We start from the raw sequence: 22,591 nt of genomic DNA, 5'->3' as shown, positions 1-22,591 counted from the left end.
GAACTTAATAAGAGACGACCTTAATTGCTAGTAATCTGCGATAAAGCATCAAATCGTGACAAATAACTTCTACAATTTAGTTGGAATTTAAGATTACAATTTAAATTGCAATTTAAATCTTCACAAAATTGTTGTTGACGAAAATAAAAAAAATTTCAAAAGCATAAAACTTTTATACACGAAAATTTTTAAATCGGACTAGTGGTTTTTAATTGAACCAACTTTTCAAAAGTTTTAATTAATTCTTCTGCATAAATAGTCGGAATTCACGAAGAAAAATACGAAGGAATTTGTCAACAAGTATGCAGAACTTTTGCAGTTTGCTAAAAAAAAATACAGCTCGCTTTACATGACATTACTATAACATTTGTGCCGACGAAACTTAGTACTTGCGCTTCCTCTGTGGTGCTAATTGTTGCGCTCTTCGCATTATCGTGGATCTGGTTTCAACTGCTCGCCTTTATTTACCTTGCATAAATTTTATTATGTGCTCATGTCGATCGTAACGCACAGGTGATGACGCTTCTCTGATAACAACGTACCTACTTCTAATGATATCTTTTGAAGACAATCATCAAACTATATCTGTCCAACGACGTATTCAAGAAATCGCTCAAAAGTCAGTTAAATAAATTACACATTCACTGTCGACCCAATTGTTATTACACGTTTTGTAATGCACACGTTTTGTAATGTTATGTCAAGCTTTTTCTTTTTTAACTTGGTGTAATATCGATTTAGAGATTTCGAACTTAAATTTAATAATAGTCTGTTAAAATCGTTTTGACGAAAATAATATCCGAAAAAAACGCGAAAATAAAAGTTCAATAAAGTTTTTGTTCGGACAGAAAAAGATCTTCTGGCATGCAGTAGCGCAAAACATCGTATATTATTAATCCCAATGCATTATATAAAAATTAATATGACAAAAATAATAATATCAGCAATTTTCTACACATCACTCTTTTTACTTAAATAGTTTCTCACTTAATCACTTCCTCATTAATACAACGGCGAAGAATAAATCGGAAAATTTTCTAAAAATAAAAAGGTTACTGAAAGGCACTTTAAAGGCGTTTAAAGACATTTCGGCAACCGGTCACGCGCCCCTGAGTCATCAACCTTATCATCATTCACTTAATCAATTCCTTCCACGATTTTCGTGTAGCCCGTTCCGCAGTTACACGACCAACTTCCTCCATGCAAATCGTCACTCTTATCCAAACAATAGCATGCCACGACGACATCTCTCTCCCGAACCGTATAAAAACCCGGGGACTCGACACGTGGTATGAGTCACTTGCTGTATTACGTGCGTGACTAGTACAACTAGAAGTATTCTTTTCGACGAAGGAGAGAGCCTATAGATCGACATTATCTATCTTCATAGAGACCTAACTATATTGTCCGTACATGTTTTATCTAACAGGCGATCGTCGTCGCTTTCTCCGTCGCGATAGATTATTTATTCGCGTTATATTAAAGCATCGAAGCTCGAATTGAACGTACAGGCGTCGCTAATTCTTTATCACAAAGCAATAAAAACATGACATTTTTCCGACACACTCGAAGTGGTTTTTTTTGTTTTTTTGTACTTTTTACAAAACATTACTGCGAACCAAAAACGCGAACGTTATGATGACCCAGTCGTCGGTTTTGCTCGATATATCGATCTTCCAACAATCGGAGAGAAAGAGAGAGAAAGAGGAGCGGCTCCGGTAAACACGCTAGGCCGCGAATATCAAGGGTTGCAAAACGGGAAGTATTATAGGTCATCAACGAAGATGATCCTACATTCTCTAAGCGAGAATTTTCCCTTTATCTTTAGAATAATACCCATGGATCTGAATGGAAAACCGGGACATTCGAACTCGATTTAGAAACGCACATATCTGAACAAAAGTATAAAGAGTCGCGTTCTCGAAATATAATACGGTGAGACGCCTTCCATAATAGAAATAGAATTGTAATACGATGATATCGATAATAACTCGTTGCCCGTGTACACGGCCCGTCACGCGTCGTTTATAAATGCACATGTGCTATTATTTGCCCCATAATACACACCCTATTGATTCGACTCAACGACCCCTTTCTCACATCGGAAAGCACGCGCTGCCCCGAGACCACCCTGTGAAAACTGCATGCGATACTGATCGCCGGAAGGCTTCCGTAAAAAACTACCCGTAAAAAAATTTCTATTTACCGTTATCGGAAGAACCGAGCCCATCCGGTGGAAAAGTTCACTTAAAACCTATACCCGTAAAAAATTTTTATTTAGTACCAGTATAATCAGAAATAAACGCTGAGAAATCACGACAACGATTACTTATGTCATTTCGCTAATGCAATATCGATTCGATTTCAGGATGTTCATTTAGAAGATCGCACTCGCTTCTAAATGAGATCGCTGTAGAAAACGTCCCCTTTGAGAAAAGTTCAAGAAGCGGCTAGGAAAAAAATAACGTTTCGCGGAAAAGAACAGTCGACATCGATCGGCGAATGATCAACGACCGAACGAGTGCTCGTATAACCGCGCGGGACTCGCAGGCGCGAAAAGGGAAAAGGGAACGAGTTGGGTCGCGCGACGGAAGGCTGATCGTCGTATGGGGAGGAAAAGAGCGAAGAAACGTTAGAGTGTGGCGCGCGAGACGAGATCGCAATGAAAGTCAATAAACCGTGATGAGTAACGGAGAGTATAGTGGTCGGAGTGGCATTAATAAATTAGTGTCTACTTGCTGCTACAAGCAACAGCAGCGGCAGCAGCAGTAACAGGAGTCCGGAGGAGGAAGAGGACAAAGAGAAGGAGGTGGTGGAGGAGGTGGAGGAGGTGGAGAAGGAGGAGGAGGAGGAGGAGAAGGAGGAGGAAGAGGAGGAGGAGGAGGAGGAGGAGAAGGAGGAGAAGGAGGAGGAGGAGGAGGAGGAGGCGCGGACCTCGAGTGTGTGTGCGCGCGGTATGTGCACCGGTGTGCGTGCGTGCGAATACTTGTGATCGGCCGTGTCGATGCGGGGATTTGGCCAGTGTGTCAGTGTGAAAGAAGACAATTGACTCGTAGCCGCCGTCCGTTGGACGGTGCTCAGCTCGGCGGGGGCCTTCTGACGTCACATCCTGCCCCGCGGCCTGTACGAGAGCCGCGATCTCATCTGGACCACGGCGAACGAAGGTACGCAGATTCGTGTGTTCGCACGGCGCAAAGCCCGCTAGAGTTTAAAAAGCTCGGATAAACGGGTACCGCTTGGAGTTCGGCGATTACCCCGCGTCACAGGCGAGGATGATGACGTTTCAGGGTCATTTCGATGAGAAATCACATTTTAGGGAAAATTGGCATCGATAATTATTAATAATTTCTTCTATACAGCCTTCGAAATTTTAGAACCATTGCGCTGAATTAATATTGAAGCTGATCTATCTCTTTCCTTACTAGGCATTCCCTAAATTTCCCCAATTTCAAAATTAATAAATTAATGAATTAATATTGAAGCTGAATGAATTAATATTGAAGCTCTTTCCTTACTATGCATTCCCTAAATTTCTCCAATTTCAAAATCTTCCTCTAATTATTGTACCAGTTTTTTTTTGCACGGTATAAACTAGAAAGGTAAAGATGATTAATTGGATCCATGCTAGCTTAGCACAATGGTAAATATAGAGGTTGATTAAACACAAATTTATGTAGTAAACTGACTAAATACTATAACGTCCTAGTAATCGAAGATAAATTACCAACCAAACATCATATGCAAAGAACACATTACGTTTGTCAATACGATTAATATGAATATTGATATTAATAGCATTTAGATAAGATTACCATAGTGACATTGATCCTAACAACAAAGTACGTAGTATCTATATATAATCAGAGAGAATTCTCATAATTTATTATCTTAATATACTTAATATACTCTACCTAATCTAGATCTTAATTCCAAAATATCTAGAAAAAAATAGGCAGAATTAGATTGAAAAATGTTGAATTTCACTAAACTTATCGCGCGAAACGTTTATTGTTCCTCCATTAAGTATTAAAAAATTCTAATACAAATGAAGAATAATTGTCGACACTATAATCTCTGTGATACTTTTTTTAACTAAATCAGTATTACGAACCATACAGAGAGTTTAAAAGACTATGTGTTCTTTAGGAATAATATTTCACAAATCGTGTATAAAAACAGATTGATTTTTGTTCGTCTCTAATAAATAATAAATCAAAAATTAAACGATTAAATTAATTAGATTAAACTGTTTCAATGTCATTTATATATTCTAAAATGTTTGTTACGAGGTATATATATTCTTTTCAAAGATTCCATATGTTGCTTCTCTGAATAAAAATCTCATCTATGAATCTCGTAAAAATATACATCTCTGAAAAAAAGGATATTGCCATAAATTAATGTCGCTAATTTATCTTGGACATTGGATACTTTCGAGTATATCTATGTTCTGCAGAAGAAAACTGCAAGAACTGTGCGTGATCGAAAGCGTCCGTATCAGATGCTGTCGCGAGTCGGCGACGTCTTCGTGGTCATGAGCACGAGATTCTTTGCCGTGGCGTGAAATTTCAGATGACGTATGATAGGTCTTCTAATTAACTGGGGCGTTGCGCGAAGCGCATACAGACACCGTGAGAGAGAGAGAGAGAGAGAGAGAGAGAGCGAATGAGAGAAACTCGGCATTGACCATTACGATGAGGATGTTACGATCAAGATAAAACGAATGAAGAACAATCTCTTTCTTGATCTCACAATTGTCGTGTGCGGTGCAGCCGTAAGGCTCTTTTCCTATGGTCCTCGTTATCCGTCAAGGTCATTGCATGTGTCTCGCTCCGACGGTCGTCGAAGTTCGAGTCCGGAGATGCGGCTATTTACTGGCTCGATAAATTGCGACGACTAGAGGCAATTTCGCGACGGACGCAACGGTGCGCGAGCGAAGGCGCTCGTAGAACGAAGAGCGTTCTCAGTTCGCCAAGGTTCGCGCTCGCGTACGCGTTCCCGAGGAGACCCATTAAAAAAGCAAATCCGACAGGAAGTACAAGGGCCGGTCGGCGATTATTCATGCCGGACGAGCGCGACGCGTGTCGTCTTTCTTTCGCAGATCAAACCCAATTGACCCGGTGAAAGAGATAATTGCAAGAGTTTACGATACTCTCCGAGAGGGTGTTCGAGGAAACGGGCGATGTCTGCGGTCAGATTACGCATCGTAACGTATTATGTCTAAGTTAACGCTTTATTTTGTCTCGCGTATGCTAATGCGCCTTATTATCAAAGGCATACATCGGGTTCGACGTATCGCGTTGCATACACCGGGCGGCGGTCCACCGAGGGTTCGTGGCGCAACGGTGCACTTTGACTGGTCTGCATGGATTAGATGCAATATATAATGGAAAGAGATACTCTTTAGGAGAAGAAAAATGAAAGATTGTATCGAAACGGTAGCGACGGCTTAACCGGTCGCGTCGGATGTACTATTCGTTGCATCATTCATACGGGCTCCTCCCCGATCTAATACCTGCGTCGCGAGGGGAAGTCGTAAATTCGAAAGCGGCAACTGCAATCGTAAAATTGCATCTGCCAGGCTGGTGTTGAGGTAGTCTTAACCGAGACGCACCGGAAAGACGAGCGGTTTTAAGCGCTTTATGGAAGGGAGCGTGGGTGTCCACGTGGCCTGAATCGTAAAAGCGCGCGGTAAGCGAACAGCTCTCGTGCATGAAAACGCGTCAGACTTGATCCTAATCGGTCCGTGCCGCTCCCGACTTAATCGATTGCTTTAAGCAAGGAGAAGACATAGCATAAACAGGACGAAGAGTTTTACATATTTTTGCTACTGTAAAGAAGCAATGCGTTCCCGAACATTTAAATACGAGATAATTGGTTTTATTTTTTTATTTTGTATTCAAATTTTGCGTATCAAATACTATTAAAACTTTTTCATATAACTATATATCGAATATATACGTAAAAATATGATTGTACATGTTCTTGAATTCAATACCATACGTTGCAAATTTAGTTAGACCGATTCATCGAGTTATAACAATTAGGCAACGCGTGATTCATTGACACGTCATGGAGAATTGTTAATAAATATGCGCGTGTCGCTAATATAATTAAACTAATATAATTAAATACTTCATATATTCAATTATTTATTAATACTATAAGAATACCAATACCTCTGCGTATCCATATCAAATCAAAATAGTACATGTATGTATGTATGCTATTAAAAATGCAACGCGATAATTAATTTAAATCACACAAGGATCTATATTTGCGAAAATCTTTTAGGAAATTGAATTGCTCTTTCAGCGAATGAGGAACGATGATCTACCGCGACAAGAGGATCCTCGGGATCCTTGTTTTGCTCAACGTAATCGCAAAGATCCCGGCGAATCAGACGGATTCGCCAAAAACGGATACGGTCGAAGAAATGGAAGAACTTACTACGACCAAAAGGATTCTGCCTGACAGATGTCTTCTCAAGACAGATCGGGGACCCTGCAACCACTACGTTCACAAATGGAGCTTCAACAAGACCGAAGGAAAATGCCGAACTTTCCCTTACGGCGGTTGTATGGGAAATGAAAATCGGTTTAACTCGGAAGCGGAGTGCCTGCATTATTGCGTCGGTGGTGCCGATCGTAAGATATTTCCTCAGAAGTTTATTAAATATAATTATTAATCAATTAGCGTAAAAGAAGAAAGATATAAAATCTAAAAGAATCAGAATAATTAAATATATATTTGCATGATTGAAAAAAATACAGTAATATGACAGAATGGTAAAAATTAATTTAAAAAAAATTAAACTTGCGGAAATAAGACCACGTTTGGGAATATATAAATCTTTTTATAAATTATCTGCACATCTGTTTGTTAATTAAGACAGATTAGACACATTTTTGTATAAAAATCCTCGTAGATCATATTTAATAAAAATTGGAAAAGTTGGTACAGATTTATTAACTATTTTTAGATACGCTACCGCCATATCTTGTAACAAAGGGCAATGTATTTGTGGCAACAAGCACTACAACAATGAGCACTCCACCTTCGACAACCACTAGCACCCCACGACCGACCTTTAGACCTCCGAAACCGACGAAACCACCGGTACCAAAGCACCTACGAAAAAAGGTACAAATGTCGTCACTTAATTGATATAAATACGTTATGTTTTACGCAAATGAGGAAAATTACTTCTATCATGTATTTTTACCGAAGGAATTAACTTTTATGGAATCTGGTCACGAGAAAACGTTTATGTTCGCACAAAGCAATACTTTTATCCAGCTTGATGGCCCTGGCATCAAAACCTTCCAATTAAGGTGAGCAATCTGAATTATCTATTAATCTTGAACAGTTGAATATTTCAATTTGTGAAGAAAAATACATTACGATATATCATTTGATGCATTTATTAATTTAATATTTTAATGTCTTATAGATATATTATAATTATTTTATGTTATTTTAATGACATAAAGAAAAAATGTTTTACACATATTATTTGATATATCACAGATTATGTCGCGAGATATCCTTCAAGTTCCGCACCAAGCTTCCACACGGTTTGCTAGTTTATCACAGTGTCAAAGATCGCCCAGAAAGTCTCGACCCTTACGCCCTTTATGTGATAGTAGAAAAAGGTCAGCTGAAAGTTGTTCATGTATTCGGCAAACAGTCGACTAGTTTAACAGTCGGCCAAGGGCTGAACAGAGACCAATGGCATAGCGTTCTCGTGAGGATCGACGTGCACGGGGCAAAGTTGATTGCCAGAGTCGACGATAAGCAGGCCGAAACTACTCTAAAAGTTTTAGAACGCATCGTTAATTACGGAGTATCCGAGGAACTGGCCTCGGTCGTTCTTATCGGAGGTGAGAAAAGCCTTCTTTCGAGAGACCGCCTTCAAATGGAAATCTTTTCGCATCTTTATCGCTTTATTTCCGATTTGACAGGACTGAGTTCCGAAGAACGATTACACGGAGTGAAGTACATAATAGAATCCTTCGTCGGCTGTATCAGGGATATGGTTCTGAGTTCCGGAAAATCCGCCAGCGATCTGCTACCTATTCTCCCACTAATCGCGACCAAGCACGAGAATGTTAAGGAAGGATGTATCGATAAGTATGTCTTCTCCTTAAAAGAAAAAAAGAGAACGTGCGTGAAGTAATTCGATGTGATGCGAATCTTCAATTTCAATTTAGGTGCAGAACACGAGAAAACTTGTGCTTCGTCCCCGATCAATGTGTGAATCACTACAATAGTCTGACATGTGATTGTTTCGGAACGAATTACGAGGGTGAACGTTGCGATGTGTACAGTACGTAAAGTAATTGAGTTTAATACAAATTATCTTTACTAAAATATTATTGTTTATGTTTCAAATAATTAATCGTTTATTTTCCTATAAGATTTAATTCGAGACTTTCTTAGCTATTATTAAAGGAATAGCCAATCACATATAGAAACGATAAATATACTATATAAATTGTATTAGCCGGAGAAGAGAGATAGGGCTTTTATAAGCGTCTAAAAGGGTCCGGATATCCCAATACGAGACTAATGGAGTTTGAAATGTAACATCATTTTTCAGCCGCGACTATACTAACGCTGAGAGGCTCCTCGTACGTGTCCTTTCGCGTGTACGATTGGAAGGATCGTGTTCACTCGTCTGTCAACAGGATCAGCCTCGCTTTTAAGGTATTTGACCACGGGCGCTTATTGTAATGGGACCGTGTTCCTTTCCCTTGTCGCGGGCTCATTGATTCATTATAGCGAGACGCTATACCTCTTTGTCGGAGTCGAGAGGGGCGCATTATGTATTTTCACGAGCAGCTGCTTTCATGCGCCACCCTCTATGACGAAAAATTCACCGTGGAAACTCTTCGAGAGAGAGTGTCGAGTTCCACTTCTCAAATTGTAACGTAGTGGGTCATTGTGTGAACACAATAAAATTTGTCGAACGCTGAATATACGATTGTTACACTGAGAAAAAAAATGTTGTTAACTTGACTAAAATTTTCAACTGATTATTATTTTTTTAATTAAAATATTTAAATATTTGAGTCAAATTACGTTATGTTAGATTTAATATGTCGTATTTAATTAAATTCATAAATATTTCAATTAAAAAAATAATGATCAGTTGAAAATTTTAGTCAAGTTAATAACATTTTTTTCTCAGTGTACTGAATGCTTTTCCCGCGAAAAAAAGTACAAAATTTAAATTATTATGTCACAATTAAAAACATAATATTAGCCAAAAATTCGCGTATCTGGTTTTTAATAAAAAATCTATAAATTTCAGACAAAATGGGACAACTCCGCCCTGTTCTACGCTTCCGGTGAAATCGACGACACGCCGCATTACATTGCAGCTTCCATTATAAATGGATCGGTCCACGTTGAACTTGATTTCGGGCATAACTCGAAAATCTCCACCAAGTTGGGCGATTATGTAACGTCTGACCATTGGAACAACTTGATCATATTCCATAACGGATCCTCCGTTTTCGTCAGCTTAGACGACGAGGTGAAAGTACTAGAAGTACCGGGAGAAAATTGGAATATGATCATCGATCCGGAGATATACATCGGTGGTGGTCCGGAGCTTCACAAGAAGAAGGGTCTTCTGTCGCACAATAATTTTGCAGGTTTGATAAAATCGATTGCCTAATTATTAGACAATCCTATCCTATTAATTAATACAATTTTCTATTTTTCCAGGTTCCTTGAAGTATGTGTTCTTCAACGACAAGTCGATTATATACGAATTGAAGCGCTCCAACCCAATGGTGCACTACATCGGTGTGCTGGAGCCAGAATATTACGAAGCCGATGTCGAAGTCATCCCGATCACGTATCCTTTCCCGGGAAGTCATATCTGGTGGCCGATCGAGCGAACCGACTCGTTGAAGTTAAACTTCGACTTTAAAAGCTCAAAGCCAATCGCGATCGTCGCTTCGGGAGATGTAAAGAGCCACCGCGGTGTTGGTTACTGGGAGGTATGATTACAATACCGTCCTATATATTTTTCTTTTTTTCATATTCTCAATCTCTGTTAATAATTAATATTTTTTCTATATGTTTATAGTTACGTCAAGTCAATGATGAAATTCGTTTCCAATTGGTACCAGTCATAACGGAGAACATCACGGTATCAACTTCGGTGAAGTTTCCGCCTTACAACACTTCTTGGCACGCGGTCGAGCTTAATTACACAAAGGGCGAACTCAACATCCTCCTCGATTACAGGAATAAGCAGAACAAGCTCTTCGCTATGACGTTTGAGTTGGGCGATAAAGTCATTATAGGAAGTGGCAAAAGTAACGCGGGTACGTAAACCTAGTATTAAATTTGAAAGATTAAGAATTTACATACACACTTAACAAGAAAGAATTCTTATGTCAACAATTTAGGTCTAGTAGGGTGTATGCGCGAGATACGAGTGAACGGTGAAAGAATCGAACCTAGATACGTAATTAACACCGAGAGAGTAGTCGGAGAAGTTGCTTTAGACAATTGTCAATTCGTGGATCCGTGCAAGAGGCCGAACACTTGCGAACATGGCGGTAAATGCTCGGTCAAAGAAGATAGGATCAAGTGCGATTGCACAGACACCGGATATATCGGGAAAAACTGCCACTTTGGTAAAACAAATTATGATAAATAATAATTAATTCAACAATATCAATATAATAAACTAATTCAGAACTTTAAATTAAAGGCATTTAAAATTATAATAATAAAAATCCTGTTCTTTCTAAAAGTAGATAACTTTAATGTAAATAGTTTTCTTATTATATAACAATTTTATTATAAGCTATACAGAAAATAAAAAAATGAAGAAATTAAAATAATTTCATTATTTCGTTTTTTAGCACAATACAGAAAGACTTGTGAAGAATTGGCTCTTCTGGGATACACGCAAGATGACGTTTATAAAATCGACATCGATGGCAACGGTCGATTTCCGCCCGCCTTGGTAAAATGCGAATTCCAATCGATCGAAGATTCGACTAAAACGATCGTCGAGCACAATTTACCCTCCCAAATAGACGTCAGATCTATTATCGAGAGCGATTTCTCCTTCAGCATCAAGTATAGGCAGTTCACCGCCGAGATGCTTCAGGAGCTGATCTCGCACTCGCTTTATTGTAGCCAATATGTAAAGTACGACTGTTACAAGGCACCCTTGGAGCTGCACAGTGCCACATGGTTCTTAGGCTCCAAAGGTACCACCGTCGATTACATCGGAAACGTCAATCGCGGATCCTGTCCTTGTGGAAGTGAGTCCTTTCTTAAATAAATTTCTAATGCGATTTGTAAAAATAAATTTTAAAACATCTGCATTTGCAAAGGCTTAATCGTTGTCTCGCGAAGGTTGTTATTTATTAATTTTACTTTAGTGAACAGAACATGCGTGAATTCTAACTTGAGCTGTAATTGCGACGTGTCTGCGGGAAATGCCGGAAAGTGGCTGTCAGATGAGGGATACTACGAAACACCTGATTCCTTAGGCATCACCGGAATGGTATTCTTGCAGCAGAGAGATCTCGAGGAAGATGCTCGAGGACGTATCACTTTAGGGCCATTGGAATGTGTTGAAACAAGTATGCAAATACATATTGACTTGCAGATACAAGCTATATGTCTTCTATTTAACTAATATAATTTTACTTCTTCGAAGTAATTAAGCAATAAAAATAAGACTTTTAGAGCAATTATTTGCGATAAATACTATCACGTGAACAATCACGAATAATATCTACAAAACATTTTTGAAAGCAACATCACGTTTGTGCGATTAATGATGATTAATGATGATTTCTAGATACACAGAAATACGTGGTAACGTTCACGACATCGCAATCGTATATCGAAGTGCCTGGTTGGAGGAAGGGTGATATAGCCTTCAGCTTCCGAACGACAGGCGAGAAAGCTATTCTTCTGTATCAACCGCCGATCCGGAGTAACTATCCCTCTTTCATGGTCGCTCTAACGTCGGAATATCGATTGACCTTTAATTTCACCCTGAATACCGGTACCAATCGCGAATTGCAAGTGGAAAGCCGACGAAAACTGAATAATGGCGAGTGGCAAAAGATTTGGATCGACTACAACGACTATCATGTGAGATTTATGATCAACACTGATTTTCGAATGGTGAATTTGTATCCCGAAGAGGAGTTTGGGCCTTTCGAAGGTTCCATGTTCATCGGCGGTGCCACTGCGTGAGTAACTTCATAAATTGATAATTAATTGTCACAATTAATTTATTTATTATAATAAATAATGATTTTTATTCGATTTCGCGCGTTAACTCTTCATTCGAATCATCCTTTGATTTTTAGAGAGCATTTGAAGACTTCTTCCGTTCGACAAGGTCTCATCGGCTGTTTTCGCGGTCTCGTTGTCAACGGAGAAATATTAGACATCCATAGTTATATGTCGGTACATCTATCGGAGATCATTAAAGACTGCAAGCCTTCGTGCCAACCTAATAAGTGTCAGAACGGTGCTAGATGTGTCGAGTTGTGGAGTAATTTCGAATGCGTGTGTGAAAATCGATGGGCACACTTAGGCACTTATTGCGAGACGAGTAAGTAATTTTACTCGATTACTTGAAGAAATTATTTTTAAATATTTTTTAAAATATATCTTAAATTTATTTTTAAATTATAAATGAGATTATACATATACTTCTAAGGCTTTCCATAGTTTTCCACTTTTTTTAATATTAATTTAAGGCCAATTTGAAATGTATTATTCAATTTGAGTGCTAAGTATTAAAATGATATTCCCGAATCCAGATATCAACAACAAAGCTCTGACGTTCACCTCACCGGGAGCTTTCTTAAAGAAGAACTACTTCGGATCGGATGACAATGAGGAAAGGTTGCAGCTGAAAAGCATGCTGCTGGAAAATATTTTAATTAATTTAAGAACTTACGATACCCATTCTCTAATACTTTATGCGAACGATCACTTGAACAATTTCGTACACCTCTACATCTCAAACGGCACTAATATAGTATACCTCTTCAACGCTGGCAACGAGATCAAGAATATCACCGTGGAAAATCCAAGTAATTTAAAATCCTTTCACATTGCATGCAAATCAATATATGCGACGTGCGTATTAGAAGCTACAGAGAAATAATCTGTTTTTTCTTTTTCCAGATGTTAACACGGGAATCTCCGTGCAGATCGCTATAATTCGAGGCGAGAATTGGACCACATTGTACGTGAACGAATATAACGTCACATTGAATGCAACACCGATACTCCTAGACACGTATTCGAATAAACCTTGGACGAATCCGGAGAAAGAAGTTCTTGCACCACAGCGGCCGCCAGCACCTCCTACCGATTATTTCCAAGTGGGTCTTTAAATACTGATATTGATCGATAGATATTATAGATACTGATTTTTTGTTTTAAACTAAAATGTCAAATAAGTCTGAAAAATATTCAAAAGATATCTAAGCAGCTTTAAAAAATTATGACATCTTTTTAGGATATTATAAAACACAATTATAATGAGAATGACTTCTTGGATTGTTCTTTAATGTATAATATATATAATAATCAGTGAATATATACAAGCAAAGATGCATACATATCTAAATAAATTAATAAATATTTATCATTCATTTAGGTGAATTTAGGAGGATTCGATCCTGACAATCTGCTCAGAGTCGGAAAAGAAGGCGCTTTAATTAAAGGTTACATTGGCTGCTTGCGAGGACTCATGATCGGCAAATATCTCGTCGATCTACCGAGCTTAGCTAGTGAAGCGAATCATGAAGGGAGTAAAGGCGTTCTGCCGAATTGTCAAATGAAGTGCGACGCGATGCCATGTAAAAATTTAGGAATTTGCACGGAGGATTTCGGCAGGCAGGAATCTTCCTGTAATTGCGAACTGACGTCCTACTTTGGCGAACATTGTGCCGACGGTAAGCTTATCTGTCATTATATGTTGTGTTAAAAAATGTACCTTTTAAGTTGGAGCTAAATGCAAAAATATAAATTAAAATAAAAAATAAAATTTCTGCATAAAATTGTTTTTTTCACATAGAAAAGGGCGCCGATTTCAGCGGAGAAAGTGTACTTCAGCGCGAATTCGAACTCGAGGGCGAAGTGAACCAGGTGAAAGTACAGCTGGCATTCTCAACGAACGAACTGCGACAGCGTACCACCGCGTTGCTGCTAGTACAGACCGACAACAAGTAAAGCATCGATCTTAATATTTTCTTTAATCCCCGTGTAATACTCGACCGTTCCGACACCAGTCACCGACGCCTGGAGTCCTGGATGTTTTTCGAAGAACTTTTTTCCAGAAGGAGCTACTACTTGTTGGTGGCCTTGACGTCCGAGGGACAGCTCATCTTCGAAGAGGACCGGGAGGGCTTGGCGGCTGGAGTGCGCCTGAGCGATCGGAATTTCCTGAACGGTGCACGTCACAGCGTTTACTATGTTCGCGATAACAACACGACCACCCTCTTAGTTAGTTATCATTTCTTTTGGTTTTTTTTCCCATGTATTATGAAATACCGTATTTTATAATTTGTATATAATTTTAGATCGACCGTGAGCCCGTCGTATTGCTGTCAATTCCAAGAATACCGATACCAGACGAGGACGAACCTCCGGGCGCCACGGAGATACAGCTTGGCGGATTGAACACCACCGATTCGCGATTTATCGCTTACAAGGGATACACCGGCTGCCTCAGCAGTAAGTTTTCTCTTGAATCTCTCAATGTCTGTTGCTAAATTTGTGTCCCTTAGCATCATTTATGTCTCTCTTATGTTAGACAAAACAAACATGGTCAAAACAAATTGCAAATTATACGTTTCTTTTAGACGTCGTGATATCAATCAATGGAGGTGCCGATATGAAACCGCTAGAGGAATACATGCTCTTTACGAAACAGGGCAGCGAGACTGTGCGGGCAACGATACCCGCCGGCGTTAGAAGCGCCCAATGTGCGGTCTTCCATGTTCAACCAGGTGGTCTTGAACCGCCCAAGAACGATAGCGTGGTGAGAAACTCAGAAATTAAATACTTCATTAAACAAAAACCAGTTTCACATTAATTTTGCATCTATTATCTTACGTATCAAAGAACGTAATGTGGCAAATTTACGTGTTTTATGGATTTGAAACAATTTGCAATCTTTAAACGATGATAAATTGTTAAATAATCTTTGTTTCTCAACTGATATATTTTAAAATATGAAATTATTATACTCTTTCACATCCGAACTAAAACTATATGAGCTCTCATAAAATATTTTCTTTAATATTGCTTACAATAGCCTAACACCAACATATCATAAACAAATGTTCATTCGGTACAAAAAGCCAATACATTTTAAGTAACAAAATATCTTAAAGGGGCGCGACAAAGCATGGGTCGAGGATCCACCGGAAAGAATCCTGTACAAATCGCAGTATTCAAACGCCACCCAGGAGGAGCAGGGTGCAGGAACGTACATCTTCATAGCCCTGTGTTGCGTCTTCGTGGCCGCGGTGCTCGGGTGTATTTACGAGGTATGGCGAAGCGCACGCAAGGATCGTCAACGACGTCGCGACGCGGCCTCGGGTGCGGCCAGCCCTTCCGGCTCGCAGAGGTGGCAATCGCAGCAGTACACAGAACCCCTGGTCACCCCGAGCGGCGTGAAAGCGGTCGGTTTCAAGAACGTGATGGACGACGACAAGAGGCCGAATGGAACTCACGCGAAAGTGCCCAATGCCAAAGAATACAAACCACTGCCGAATGCGGAACCCAAGGACTTAATGAACGATAAGAAAGTTCACATTAAAGGTACTCTAATCTGTTTCAATTCGTAGAAAATATCGGAAAAAATTGGTACTAAGAACATTTTTTTTCTCCTTCCGATTTCTTAACAAATAAAATCTGACAGTAAAAATTCAAACTCAGTTCTACCTCATCTATTAAATATTTGAAACACTATTCATCATATTGGAGTTTCAATATTGGAGTTTATCGGAAAGAAAAACAGTAAGTCTTTATTTAAATGTTCTTGAAAATAAATAATATAAAGATGTGTAAAAATGCCTGATATATGTATCGTTTTTCACAAAATTTTGCTTTATTATCAAAATTTAATACTTGTATTTTTATATACATTGCAGCAGACGAAGAACCAGAGAAAAAGGAGCTCCTAGGGGTAAATACAGGCATCGTCATTAAACCTGTGAAACCGAACCCATTCGTAAAGATTTTTTCTTTTTTGTAAAAAAAAAATGCATATTTGGCTTGGTCAGGCTTGCAAAAGAGCTTTGCATGCATTTGTCGAAATTGTTGACTTATTGTATATTTGCATTCATCCACATTATGACGCATTCTTATGACAAATACATTGAATGCAAAAAGAAAAATAAACTGACTGAATCGCTTTTTCTTTAAAGGATATCGTTTCTGCATCTGACTTCGCACTACTTATATTCACAATTCACTAAATCTGTCGACATATTGCATTAGGAAGAAACATAATCAGATCTTATTTCAAGATCGTCTTAAGTAATATCTTAAGATGCTAATACGGCTCTGTGATTGGTTAATAACATCTTAAGATTGTATTTAGGATGGTCTTAAATATAAGAACCGATTATGAATACCGGTACACAATCTACTACATCGAGATAACATAAATAATTTCCATGATCATTTTTTCAATCTAATTTCTCAAATAAGATTTTTTCCATACATTCACAAATCCACGCTTTCTTCGCAATGCCCAATAAACGTAGCATAATATTTTCTGTGTCGTCACAATTCAAGAAATCATTGAGCATTTTATTTTTCTCCGACAGTCAATGGAAGATCTAAGAGAGGAACCCGAATTGGAAGAACGCGAGGAAGAAGAGGAGGAGGAAGAAGAGGAAGAGGACACCCAGGAGCCGGAGGCAGACGAGAACAAAGAACAACCGCAGGAATATCAACAAGAGGAACAAAAGGACGCGAGTAATGATCAAGATGGCGAGCTTCTCGTTATGCCGGTAAGAGACAAGACGGCGAGGAGAGGTTCCTTGACTGACGAATTGGACCCCGACGAAACGCAGGCCCTCCTCGAGACGAACTTTTCCGTGACGGGGTTGAATGAGATCAAAACCGAGCGTATAATACCGAGAGCAAATAACACCACGAAGAGCGCCGTGCCGAAGAGGCCGATGAGTCTCGACCTCAACGCGCCGATCAAGTTTCGAAAACTACGCGGAGCAGCTCGGCCCGAGAAGGTCACGGTGAAGTTGATCAATGGTGACGAAATGAGTCTCCAGTCTCGAGGCAGAGGCTACGCCGGCGTCGCGCCCGCGAATCGCGCTCCGAACAATTGATTAAACTGACTTACGACAATAATTAATATACGTTCAAAAATAGTCGTGCGTTTCGACTATTGTAAATACCGCGTGAAGCGATCGTTCACTAATGACAATCACGTATATATGTAAATTTTAAGACGACACAATTTAGCAACAGTATGAGCGTAGCAAGATCGCTGAGTGTGGTTGAAATATAACATGGCTAACAGTCAAAGATGCTTAACTCAAAATTTCTGATATTTATTTAAATAGGAAACTTGTGAGTTAGGCACCTGTAATAACATTTAGCCATACGTAACTAGCTCTAGCACGCATAATTATCCGCTCAAAATCACATTTTGCGAGAACAATAGAGGTTCACTATTTAAAAATGAAATGGCACAACAACGCGTTGTTCTAATGATGAAAAATGACAATCGATCGTTGAAGGCTCGGTAAAGTGCTTGTATTGCTTTGAAATTGTCGCGTATAGTTTACATTGCAGCGTGAACACTAATTTCCTATCCCAAACTATGTTTTACTTACATAATTTTATGAGTTAGTTACACATAAATCAGTATATACATTTGATTCAAAGTCTGGCTCAGAGCCACATTCGGAGAGAAAAAGACATTCGAGTAAAGTAACGTTAGCGTGTATAGTCAAGCACCTATTTGTGTTTCTTACGTAGCACGTCGTCAGTATTTTTCCAGTATTGATTAGCTGTAGAAGAAGCCATACGTACTTAGCTCGAGCAAAAGACTATTTTAAGACTCTAGTGCCTATAAAATAACTTTACGATAACGAGATAAAAGTAACATTGAGAGTAAATTTACAACGAATATACTGAGATAAGACGATGAAGACCCATATCTTTGAGATAGAGAAAAAGAATCAAGTAGTATTATTTAAAAAAAAAATAAAAAAGGAATTATTTTATCGATTAAAAACATTTGTATTTTTACGATATCATTATATCTGATTATATCTGATTCAACGCAATTAACTAAAAAAATGTCACTATAGCATAGATTTATGTTATTGCCGCGGTGTACACCTAAAAAATTAACTATTCAGATATTATAAAAATTATTCTGAATGAATTATTACGAATTTGTAGAGAATATTTTATCAAGCAGCTGGTTTATTACGTCCTCGCGATATACAGGCAGCGAGACAGAAAGTATATCTATATTTGAATCATCGAGCGGAGGCACGATTGTCATATCCTCTCTAAATCTAAAAAAAACAGCTAAGCAAATGAAACTTTTAATAGGCTGAATCGATTGGTTGGGGTCATATTGTATATAATAAATTTAAAAAGGTATTTTTATGGTGATATTATTTTCAATACGTAACGTATAATAATTCTGTAGTTTATTTTTTACGTGTACACCCGCGCGTTTAGTTTGATTTCGCTGCTTCGTGCAATCGTACAAAGTGTGGCGTTTTGTGTGCTTTTTGGTGGCGATCACACAAAATAAATCATGCGATAAAATTCACAAAGCATATATCGCGAATCACCCATAATCCGAGATCCAGTATCTCAGGCTTTAAATATATCAGACATATTTTCAGCACAGCGATTGGTCTAATGTTGAGGAGAGCGTTATACCGTTAGACTCCATTTTAAAACCCGATGAAACGGAAACATCGTGCGAATTATAGAGGTACGATGTGTCATGCACGTCGATAATAATCTATACGAATGTTAGCTCGACAATCAGCATCTTAGCTTGCATCTTTCGCAGCTCTTATTCCTCTCTGAATCGCAAGATCCAATTTATTATTTACATAGTGTGTTACATCTAAATCTACTTCCTCGGATGCATTGGCAATTAACAAGAAATTCCTTGGGATAATATTATTATGAATTTGAGTACAAACAAACGCACTATATACATATAATCGTAAAATAATCGCAGTACTGCGATTATTTTATATGGCTACAGATAAAATATAAACCATTATATGTACATACAAAAGATTATAATTTAGCTACAAATATATAGATTGTAATTTAGCTCAAAAAATATTTTATCACTATTGAAATTAATACGAAAAATTTTATTATCCCGTAACTTTAATTAATGAGCTGTTAGCGTTTTGCATTTTATGATTTCAACTTCTGACAATTTCTGCATTTTTATTTTTGCCGTTTTTCTTTAAATGTTTCATTAAACTGTATACATAAACTGTATTAACAGTTCACAAGACCATAGCTGGCGAACGAAAGAGATATATTGCGTGTTCAAATGTACCTTCTCCTCTCGATAGAATCGTTACGATGCATCCCTTTCGGAATGACGAAAAGATTTATATTCTCCTGAAGTAATTAGCAAATCTTAGACATTAATCCGTGAGTCTTGAGATACATTTTATAGCATGTTATATACAGACGAAATGACAGAGGAAATATACGATTTTTTTCCATTAACTCGAGTTTGTTGCATCGCTGTAACCATCTCTCACGCCTCTCCTACACCGCCAAGCTTCTTCTCGCAAGTTCGCCGCCTTTTCTCACGACGAAGTCTTTTAACCCGGGAATGAACAAACAATTCGGCAGGTTGTATTTTACATATTACTTATATGAATCAATTCTATAACGCATTTTAGGTAAGCATGTGCATGATACGATATAACTTAATTCTTTTATTACTTGAAAGGAATTTATTAAAAAGATCCGAAGGATATAATTGAAGAATCTCTTTGATCTCCTGTATTTTTAGGGAATCTAGAGAATAAAATCAAAAGATTCTAAGTTTAGTTTTAAATGTTACAAAGAAATGTAATCGTCATGTTTTTGTATTGCAACAAATAAAATTATTTTCGCGCGTTTGAATCGAAATCTGAATATACCGATGTCAATGCTTGATGTAAATTACAACCGGCGCAGCCATTCCCAGGTTAGACTAATCGTTGATTTAAGAATGCTCTACGAAGACATCGATGAAACCTTTTATCGCAAACCTGCACGAGTGCATAGACAGCGATTAATCGGAATTGCCCGATGTCGAAACGGGCATTTATTCGTGGCACGTGAGAAACATTTTCACTTCATCGCATGCACGCTTTGAGCTGCAGAAACGTCTGCAGTTCTACGAGGCAAGCCTTCAAAGTGTCTAAGCGTGTTTGCTACGTATACGCACTAACCAGAAAGATTGAAGAAAACAGAATGAATCTATTGTTTCTGTCATTGCTATACGGCGAGAGAATTGAGTATTTTAAAGTAAACTTTCGCTTCATTTAGGCGCCCGCGGACGGAGACATTGGAAGACGATCGAAGATGCAAGGAAACTACTTAGGTCAGTAACACATGCAAAGAAATTCAGCAATTCTTTGTTTTAAGAAACCTTTTTTTAGATAGGATTCTAATAATATATGCAATATTGCATAAGAAAGTAGATTATTAATTCTTGCACATAATAATCCGAAAAATATTTTAACATTCCTACTTCCTATACATTATCCTAATTTCTTTCATAAAAACTAGTTGCAAGATATAATTATTCTTTATTTCATTTACTATATCTTGCTAATTTAATCACTGAGGGAATAACCAAAGATATATTTTCAATTGCTTTTTAAATATAGTCATGAAACACTTGTATGTATAATTTTTAGAGAAATCTGCCAGTCGGGCAGAGTTAATTACGAAGACTATTTTCTTTTAGCACCAGGCAAGCCGATAACTTTCAATACGTCTCCTATCTTCTTGCCGGATGGTCAACGAACTTTCGGCAATCCATTGAGCTATCTCGGTGGGCCGAAATTACCATTGAGAAATAGATCCTCTGTCGAATCGGTGTTATCATTGGATTGATCGTAGATCATCCGTGCTCTAAAGGACTATTGTGAATAGCCACAAGAACAACGAATCGTATTACCCCGATCAAATCGGAAAGTCTCGAACGTGTTGAGTGCCAAACTCATAAATATCATTTTATGAATATTTTTGTATATGCACGTTATTATACCAAACAGATTAAGAGAGAAAGAGAGAGAGAGAGAGAGAGAGAGAGAGAGAGAGAAAGAGAGAAACGTGTCAGATTATCCAAACAGCACGAAAGTCTAAAATACGTCAGGAAGACATTTATATATTTGGAACATATTTTAGACATCTTTTAGACTTTTGCCTTTTGAATAATTAATTACTTTAATGATTGCTACGAAAATAAATATCTGTCGATTAATCAACTTAATTAATGTTAAAGAGCGCACTCTATGCACTTAACACATTTGACATTTTCCATTTTCAGTTCATCTTTCATTATCACAGAGTTATCCGCTTCTCGAAAGGCTCGTGTTAATAGCTCGCACCGAGCTATAAGCTAAATAGTTTCATCGAAAATAGATTCGCTCGGACCAATATCGCGATCGGCGAATTTTACTCGTGACAAGACGTTATAGTTGCTAATAAGGATTTAAAACGTGATAACGAGCTTAACAATAGTAACTAGTAGATCGTTACGAGCTCGATACGGTCTCTTTGCAGCTGATAGAAAGCTGCCGTGCTCAAGTATATCGTTCCACATACAATCTCATAAGGGTGCTTGTAAAAAATATCTTGTAAGTCCGTAGGATAATAATTTCTTATCTCTATTGTTGTATAAAGCGAGCTCATAAAACAATTTTTCCGTTCTTAAAGAATCTCAAAAGTATAAAAAGGTCCACTTTTTTCTTATCCTCCCAAAATTTTATCCCGTTAGAGAATAAATATGGTGAACAAATTTCAAGCTGCTGACGGACTTTGACCAAACTCGTATTAACTTAATCGGTGATTAGAGTGATTAATTCAACTGGTAGAATCGCTTAAAGCAAAATTTCTAACTATAAAATTTATTGTTCTCGAATCAATTTGTTTTATATATTAAACAATAAAAATTAATAATTGTATTTATGTTAAGAAAATAGTACGAGTATCGATAAGCTAATCACTAATTAAATTAATTGAAATTTGGTCAAAATCACCCTGAAAGCGACTTCGACCATATTCCGAATAATTTAATCAGCGATTAATTCAAACAAAGTCGCTTAAAGCAGCTTTTTCAATTATATAATTTGTTTTCTCCGATGCAATCTTTTCTTTCTATATATTGAATAACAAAAAATTAATAATCCTATCCATTAAAATTTTTTAATCCACAAAATTTTTTCCTACACGTTAAACAATAAAAAATTAATAATTTTATCCATGTTAACGAAATAATATGAATATTACTTGATAAATTTGATTGATTTATCAAGTAATA

General features: G+C 37.8%; 1 protein-coding gene across 8 annotated transcripts; it reads left to right on the top strand.

Annotated features, from left to right (window-relative positions):
* Nucleotides 1-2,912: 2,912 nt before the first annotated feature.
* Nucleotides 2,913-21,989, top strand: LOC112452951. 8 transcript variants are annotated; one of them, XR_003040557.1, is made up of 29 exons: nt 2,913-3,164; nt 6,316-6,647; nt 6,983-7,143; nt 7,231-7,334; nt 7,531-7,883; nt 7,965-8,133; nt 8,214-8,329; nt 8,603-8,709; nt 9,317-9,662; nt 9,736-10,013; nt 10,103-10,343; nt 10,428-10,658; nt 10,890-11,297; nt 11,418-11,621; nt 11,843-12,242; nt 12,363-12,610; nt 12,822-13,097; nt 13,192-13,391; nt 13,670-13,967; nt 14,090-14,240; nt 14,352-14,517; nt 14,595-14,748; nt 14,877-15,055; nt 15,411-15,840; nt 16,173-16,252; nt 16,854-17,039; nt 18,918-19,009; nt 20,590-20,644; nt 21,014-21,047. XR_003040557.1 is itself a non-coding variant. In XM_025013427.1 (28 exons), exons 2-28 carry the CDS (start codon nt 6,329-6,331, stop codon nt 21,160-21,162), a joined length of 6,009 nt encoding a protein of 2,002 aa, XP_024869195.1. In that variant the 5' UTR covers nt 2,913-3,164; nt 6,316-6,328; the 3' UTR covers nt 21,163-21,989. The 8 variants fall into 8 exon arrangements, 7 of the variants coding, with proteins under 7 accessions (XP_024869195.1, XP_024869196.1, XP_024869191.1 ...); XM_025013427.1 differs by lacking the exon at nt 18,918-19,009 and having other exon boundaries at nt 21,014-21,989; XM_025013428.1 differs by lacking the exons at nt 20,590-20,644; nt 21,014-21,047 and having other exon boundaries at nt 18,918-20,500.
* Nucleotides 21,990-22,591: the final 602 nt, after the last annotated feature.

This window comes from Temnothorax curvispinosus, unplaced genomic scaffold (genome assembly GCF_003070985.1).
Source record: "Temnothorax curvispinosus isolate PA1 unplaced genomic scaffold, ASM307098v1 QBEX01003877.1, whole genome shotgun sequence".
Lineage (NCBI taxonomy): Eukaryota > Metazoa > Arthropoda > Insecta > Hymenoptera > Formicidae > Temnothorax > Temnothorax curvispinosus.
The sequence above is the reverse complement of the archived record's forward strand: the minus strand, read 5'-3'. Positions and strand labels throughout refer to the sequence as shown.